The following is an 8,072-nucleotide window of genomic DNA, read 5'->3' on the forward strand; positions in this document are numbered from 1 at the left end:
ACATAAATAAAACAACTGAGTAAATGTACGTATTTAAGACGAAAAAGGAGGAGGAAGGGGTTGAAGTGGAGAACTTACAAGTGGCAGAGCGGCTTGGGAGATGGTCATTTAATTTTATTTATTTATTGGTTATTTTCTTTTTTACATGTCCTACAGTCTCTGAAACATGAAATAAATGTGAAGACGAGTGCCTGTAAAACACTCCAGTGTCTCGACTGACCTGGAGCACCTTGGAATCCCCCCAGAAGAGTGAAGAGGGCTGGGGAAAGAGAGGTCTGGGCTTCCCTGCTCAAGCTGCTGGGACCTGACTCCTGATAAAGCAGGAGGATGGATGTTTAAAAAAAAATTTTTTTTTAAAAATCTGTCTGATACATCCATGCCCGCACAACAGGGGAAATCCATGTAATTTACTGACAATCCATTCTTGACATGTATGGAGGGTTGTTGTCTGAATCTGTTAATAAACAGACCTGAACTTTAACAAATGTTTAGCCTAGCTTGTATTCTGAATGAGTTGTAATCAGCATTTTTTTTAAACGCGCTTCACGTTGCTGTCATTTGATTTGTGTGTTCCCACGTGACTTGGTGACGTAGGTGCAAAGGGTCAATAGCCATTTGCAGAAAGTTACTGGCCCCTGTCAAAAGCAGCTAATCAGAGCCAGGGGGAATATCTTATCAGTGTGTCACACTTATGCATGCATTGTTCACACCCTTACCCTGCACAGCCTCATTTAAGCTCAAGATTGTCAGTGTGATGCAGCTGTGCTGATGTCGGAGAAAAAAACCTAATGTTAGAGAAACTGACAATTTATGAGAGTTCTGAAGGTGYCATTGCTGTTTATCTGCCATCATCTGTGGCCTTGCTTACTATCCTGCGCTGTGGGGGAGGAGCTGCGGAGCGAGGGTTGCACTGCAGCAGAGAGCAATGAGGAGAGACCTGTAAGATGATTTTTTTCAAAATTTTCAGGCTACGTCCACAGTTTTCTCAGAACTCCTGCAGCTTTAACACCTGTGGTGAAGAGATGTTTTGTAAGACTCATCGCTGACTTTATCAAAGCCAGTCTTACTCCCATCTTTGATCCTCATCCATTTGCTTACAAAGAAATTAACAGAGGATCACGTAACCACGGCCCTTCACTTGGCCCTGAGCAAAGTCAGAACCCCAGGTGTTGCCCATGCAGCGTGCCCATGCTGTTGAGCACAGCTCAGCATTTATTAATATTTTCTAGGACCTATGAGTAAATAGGCTTTCAAATGTATTTTTTCACCCATTATTTATGCATAAAACAAAGATTTCCGTACAAATTGTCCACAGCCTGAACGGGATCTTACTGTTCCGCCCAGCGCTGCATCCCCACAGGGTTGTGTGCTGAGTCTTGACAAAAATGATCCTCATGGATGGCTCACATCCAGGTCACAAACTGTTCTCTCTTCTGCTCTCCGGAAGGACATACAGAAGCTTCACAAACTGAAAAAAAAAAACTGTTTTTACCTGTAGGCTGTCAGGCTTTTAAATTCAGATTTTTAAATGCAAATAACTGCCACAATATAAACTATATATTGTTGGCAATATTTTAAAATTTCTAATACTTTTTAAACCATTTATCTGAATGAGTGAAATGCTGCTTGTTTTTGTGCCTGATTTTAAAAACATATATGTTTATGGCTTTTTGTGGCTAAATCCTGTATTGCAGACTGTTCTGGTACTTAGTTTTTACTTGCGCTCAATAAAACTCACCATGCCGATCTTTGTTTCCACATTATGTTACAAGTTATTTATTCTTCTTTGCATCCAGTTTGAAAGCATCGACATGATTTCTTGGAGCTCCAGACTAAGCACAGCAGAAAACTGTTTGCTCCTCCTTGTCGCAACACCTGAACAGAATCCCACTTAACTTTAAATAGCCCCATCCCTCACCTGTCAATTAGTATACAAACAGAAATACAACCCCTAGTGGTGATAAAAAAATCAAAACAAGATATTTGGCTTCTACAGTGGCAGTGCTTCCAAATGTCACTGTAAGTACACTCTGACAATAAAGACTTTTTATTCAAACCTGTCCAGAATCAGCACCAGAGACTTTCTGATCTTTTTCTGTTTCCTTTTTTTCCATCAGCTTCAGCACTGATGTTTGCAGCATCATTCTCAACATTCATTGTCTCTTTGAGTATTCTCTGTCTGACTCCATCAGCTGCCTCTGTTGCCACCATAACAATCATCTGATGGAGGGGTGTCATTAATTCAGCCCACTCTTCAGTTAGTTTGGAAGGACAAGTTGCCCTCCTGAGCCTAACATCCCCCAAGTTCAAAACACTTCATGTTTGCTGACATGCATCATTTGTTTTACCTTGAATGTTGATGATGGAAAGTTCATCAACCTGTCTCCTAAAAGACTGAAAACCTTTAAGCTTGTCACTTTCACATCATAAACCTGCAGATCAGAAACTCTAACATTGTTGCCAAAGTGTTGGAGTTCTTGCCCCAACACTGTATTGTGAAAGTGGGGAAACCGGAGAAACCTGCAGGTCCTCACCATTCAGTAAGACACCAACTTGCAATTAATTTCTTTCACAAAACTCATTTCTTTAAGGAAAACAATAATATTCTTATTCACTTACACCAGATTGATAACGATAACTTCTTTGCAGTTTTTTTCTCATTGCAACCACTTTTTCCTGCTAATGTTACGACTTTCTTTTGTGGTAATATTGCATCTGTATTCTGCTAATTAGGGCCAGAGTGCTCTGAAACAGTGGAAGGCCATATATAGTGGTGACTGATCTACAAGACTGAAGTCCACTCTCAGCAAGGAGAACACCATTCTATCTTTAAGAAGCTGTTTCACAAAACTGCTCTGTGAAATAACCACAAAGACCAGTCCATCTTTATGCTTCCTCTGGCCTTTCATAAATCCCAGATAGAGCCAGCCATGTTCTGTACAAAGGTGAGAATTCAGAAATGAATCATCACACCATGTCAGCTGCCTTAACGTGGAGAACAGCACATTAAATGTGAGATTGAACATCTCATTTTAAATGACAAATTAACTCAGTTTAGTTAGTCTCTTTGATTTGATTCCTAAATATCTAAAAAGAATGCAAAGCTGATGTGTTTCATCATCAATCCTCCCTTGGTAATAAACTTGTTTGTTGATCATATTTCACCACTTCATCACATTATAGGACCACAAAGCCAGCATATCTTTTCATATGATCATTTTTACTGCGTTACTACCTCGCTTCGCGGCACAAAGAAACATCAAGCGTGGGTTCACTTCAACCCATTTTCTGACTAAGTCCATTCAGAAATCACACTGACTTTAAGTATTTTCTGAAGGAGCCACAGGAGGATCTCTGAGACACACATGCAACTAACTGTTAATGAGACTAATAGGGCAGCAGTGTCTGAGAGGTTAGGGGAGTGGTTCCTCTAATGTTCCTCTAATAAAGTGTTTGATTCCACCGCTATTGTCACATGTTGAAGTGTCATTGGGAAACACACTGAAACACACTGAACCCCCACTGCCTCTAATGTGTTTCCCATCAGGGCATGAGTGTGATTTAAAGCATTTTTAAGTCTCTATAGATTGATTTATCTGTATTAGCTGTGTGGCAAGATCTAGTAGAGCCTTGAATGAATGTGAGTGTGGATGGGTAAATGAGGGCACAGTAGTGTAAAGCACTTTGAGTATCCTGGTTGGATAGAAAGGCTCTTTATAAGTACAGGCCATTTACCATTACCATTTACCTGTTATGATTATGGCCACAGTCATGTTATCACTATCTTTTTTTACTCATGTAAAGTCAAGTTCACAGCCGTCATTCAGTTCTTGTCTCAGTCTGCTCCTGCTCACTTCCCCTCCCATCACAGATCCCAGTATTCAGCTTATTCGTCTCACCTGTGCCACCCAGTATTTAAATCAGCCACTCACCTCTGTCCGACGCCAGATTATCCTCAGCCCGCCTGTGGTTCTCCGGCATTCCAAGTTCATGCTGCGTTATCGCCTTGTGATCTCGACCCTGTTTATGACTCCTGGTTCTACGATACTCGCCTTTGCCTGTCGGATTATTACAGTCATCTGTCTCACCCGTAAAAACCCACGCCTTGCTCCTCGGACTCCTGCTCCTTGTCTCACCCCCGATCGGACCATCTGACCTCCCGGATCTCGATCCTCGCCTGTACCACGGATTATCGGAACTTGCCTGCTCTAATCGGTCTGGATGAATTGTCGGAACTACCGTTTACCCACATCTGTACCGGAACTCCGCTCTTGCCTCTCGGACCCAAACAAATCAACCAATCTAACGGTGACGTCACCGCACCATGTTGGAATGCAGACTCCTCACTCAAGGTTTTTATCTGGATTCCTTCAACTGGAAACAGGTTAGTGGCTTTAGTTCATTGGAAGATTCTCCTATCTCATTCTGCCACTAATCTGAATATCCTGTTTAGATCTGATGAGCATCTGGTCCAAGCAGTTCCTGAGTCACTCTCCTTTGCACAATAAACTTTGTAAAGCTTTGTCTTGGGCCGGTGTTAATTCAGAACTCAAACCTCACTTCATATCATTACCAACAGTTTGTCAAACGGGTATAAAGAAGCAGGTGTTCTGGAGCGGGGTAAAGTGTGTTTTATTTTCTTTTTCATTTAGTTGGCAGCACAACAGTCAGTGGTTAAACTGATGCTTCACAGTAAGAAGGTCCTGGGTTCAATCCCTGGTTTGGACCTAGGGTCTTTCCATTCAGAGTTTGCATGCTCTCTTGTTTGAATGGGTTTTCCCCAGATATTCCTGTTTCCTCCTACAGATCAAAAATGTGCACAATAGTTTGCCTTCAGTCCCAGGCCTGCCTGGCAAAAGATCTGATCTCAACATAGACTTAAATATAAAGATCACAAGACTGAGTCCCACCCATACCGTGCACTGGTAGCGTCTGTGACAGCATGGAGGAGCAGAAACAGACCAAACAGGGCAACAGCTCACAAAAACTAATAGATAAACAGCAAGCTGAACCAGATTTGTTTCACAGATTATCTGTCATGTTTTTACAATAAATTAATAATTATGTTAATTTCATTCAACAATCATGTAAAACAGCAGATTTATACCAGAAAAATATATAATTTATAAGTAACAATGATCTNGTATTGTTTTGTTGTATGTAATGTTTTGTTTTTAAAAATGAAATGAATAAATACTATAAACTAAACAAAAAGATCTGTGACAGGGTCACAGATCTTTTACATCGAAACATTTTACATCGAAAAGGAACAGAGGGTAGAATTTATAACCCACACATTTTATGATGTAGGTCGAAACCGAGCTTCCTCTTCTTGAAAGACCAGCATCCACCGCTGTCTCCCACAGACCAAAAACATGAATGGTAGATTTATTGGAAACTGTAAAGTGCTTTGTATCGTCATCTTTGCATTTTTATATTTGACAGAATTTTTGCTCTGCACACGTGAGACAGACCGAAGCGGACCAGAGGTAGTGCTGGACAATAATTCAATATGATACATAGGGAAGCTGCTGAGTTTTCTCATGTGAGCTCAGGGTAAAGTTCTCCGTGACTGTTGCCTGCTGAGGTTCTGCTTGCCACCACAACTCCTACGTCGCTGCTTTTTCCTCTCTGGAGGGCGGGAGGACCGGTTAGGTCACCCTGCAGGAGCAGGGTTACTACCCCAATGCTTTTGACTATATGGTCCCCACTGTTGGGATGTTGGTTCAGACAACTGGAACCTGGATCCCGTGTAGTTTCCACTGTGGCCCCTCCCTGTCAAGACTGCAAAGTCCTGATAAGCCGGCGGCAGCTGACGTGGTGCCGCTTTGAGCAGGAGGAAGCAGCAGAATGGCTCAGTGGTTAGCACTGTTGCCTCACAGCAAGAAGGTCCTGAGTTTGATGCAGAGTTCGGACCTGCGGTCTTTCTATGCGGAGTTTGCATGTTCTCCTCGTGTTTATGTGGGTTTTCTCTGGGTACTCTGGTTTCCCCTACACCCCAAAAATATGTACAATAGGTTGCCTTCAGGCCCAAGCTACCCTTGCAAAAGAGATTTGTGATCTCAATGGGATTTGCCTGATTAAATAATGGTAAAAAATAATAAATAAAGGAGACAAAAGTCAACCCCTCACCCTGCTTCTTCTTCATGTTGTTAGCTTGCTGAATGCCTGTGACTACCTCTCCAAACAGGCCCTTAGCCCACAATGGGTTGAATGGGAAATTCATGATGGTTTGTTTGTGCTGATCTGGCAAGTTGAACAGATTAAGCCAGAGTGATCTTTCTCCCACTCCTGCTAAGCCCATAACACATCCACAGCCCTGCACCCCACCTCTGGAGGATGAGATCTGTCACAATGGAGATCTATTCCCAAATTGCTGGACTTGGGGTGCCCTTATCTAAAAAGACACCCATATCCTGAAACAGCTCTGCTTGGTAGGCTGAAAGGAGTGTGACATGTTCAGATTTGTTATGGACTCCATTTTGCCCAGGAGTGCGGGTCCTGCTGCTGTCAGAGTATGTCGAAGGTTGGGATGGAGATGAAAAGCGACTGACTGTTCCACCATTGGGGGATCTGTGAGCCACAGAGCTTTGCATGAGTTATTTCTAGCCCTGAGTAACCCTTGACGGGCACTCTGTGGTAAAAAGGTTTGTCCCAATACAGCCTCATCTCCTTTGTGCACACAGGAACAGGACTGCTACTCCAGCATTGATCCTGATACGATGTTTAGCTTTTATCTTATCCTCATTTTCCATTTTCTGTCCAAAATCTAGAAACGTGCTTTTGCCACTCAGATCAAAGCCCAATCACATCATCCTGACTCCCCACCTGTACATCGAAGTTTGACATTTTTAATTTGAATGTGGATGACAGAAAGCTTTAATTTTATTGGTTAAATTGCATTGTTATCAGATTCAGCAAAAGTAAAAACTGAAAGAATAAGTAGATGGTCTGTCTGCTCTCACCAAGATGTTTTTGAGGTTTGGAGGTTTTCTAAACCACAATCCTGGTTGGATTATTCAAATTTTGATTTAGACCAGGATCTGTGGCAGAGCTGATGTGAACAATCAAACTGAGAAATTAAAAAAAAGTCCTTTCAGAGGTGTAAGATATGATTGTCTATAAAACAGTGAGTTTCTATCTGCATTTTCTGCAACATCTGAAAACTGCTGAACTAACCCACATTATGAGTGATGAGTAAGCAAAGAAAACGGAGAGGCAACAGGTCCAGGAGAGAAACCAAGACATTTCTCTCCCCAATAACACTTTACAGCTTGTCCTGGGGGACCCCGAGGAATTCCCAGGCCAGAGAAGATACATAATCCTTCCAGTTTGTCCAGGGGACCCCGAGGAGTTCCCAGACCAGAGAAGATATATAATCCCTCCAGTSAGTTGGAATGCTGTGACAACTGCCAACAGATGCTCAGGCAGAGAACTGCTTCTTCTTTAATGGAGAGTGGCAGCCAATATAACGGTGCGTTAACGCCATCTAGCATTAGAGTGTGAGACAGAGCTATCTATACATATACTGTATGTATTATATACATGTATACTCTATATATAGCATCCTATTTTACAGATACTTCTTCTATATACTGGTAGTTTTGACAGAAGTGTTTGGGGTGTTTATTTTTGTTAAATGACACAACACCTATTTGTTCCACCATTTCTGACTAATCTATGTCTGTTAGACGTAAACGATTTTAGTGACACCAGAGAGTTGGTAACAAGTTGCTTTTTTGGAGTGTTTGGTGCTCATGAAAAGAGATGGAAGCAACAACACTAAATGTTTGACTCCCACTGGAACACAAGCCTGTTATTAGAGCTCTATACCACTGGGCTGAACATGTCATAAAATGAGTGGAGCAAAGTAAAAAAAAAATCCACATATCAAAAAAGATCAGACTTRTGAATCAAAATGCTTATATTTTGTTCAGAGAAAACCATTTATATCAATGAGAAAACCTAACTTTAAAACAAGTAGAAGGTTGGAATTTCTGGTTTTTAATACTTAAAAATGAAACAAATGTTATGAAGGGCTTGGTAGGTTAGAACCCCAAGTGCAGAACTGA

The 8,072-nt window shown here is 41.6% G+C and overlaps 1 protein-coding gene across 1 annotated transcript in view; it reads right to left on the reverse strand.

Moving 5' to 3' along the window:
- Positions 1 to 6,226, reverse strand: part of LOC106529049 (potassium voltage-gated channel subfamily C member 3) — a 36,910-nt gene extending 30,684 nt beyond the window's left edge. Inside the window, exons 1-2 of the mRNA XM_014024382.1 lie at positions 6,133 to 6,226; positions 3,933 to 4,058 (exon numbers count right to left, since the gene is read on the reverse strand). Coding sequence (XP_013879836.1) covers positions 3,933 to 4,058; positions 6,133 to 6,226 — 220 coding nt within the window. The remainder of the gene's footprint in view (positions 1 to 3,932; positions 4,059 to 6,132) is intronic.
- Positions 6,227 to 8,072: the final 1,846 nt, after the last annotated feature.

The sequence above is a fragment of the Austrofundulus limnaeus genome, unplaced genomic scaffold (genome assembly GCF_001266775.1).
Source record: "Austrofundulus limnaeus strain Quisiro unplaced genomic scaffold, Austrofundulus_limnaeus-1.0 Scaffold420, whole genome shotgun sequence".
NCBI classification, from domain to species: domain Eukaryota; kingdom Metazoa; phylum Chordata; class Actinopteri; order Cyprinodontiformes; family Rivulidae; genus Austrofundulus; species Austrofundulus limnaeus.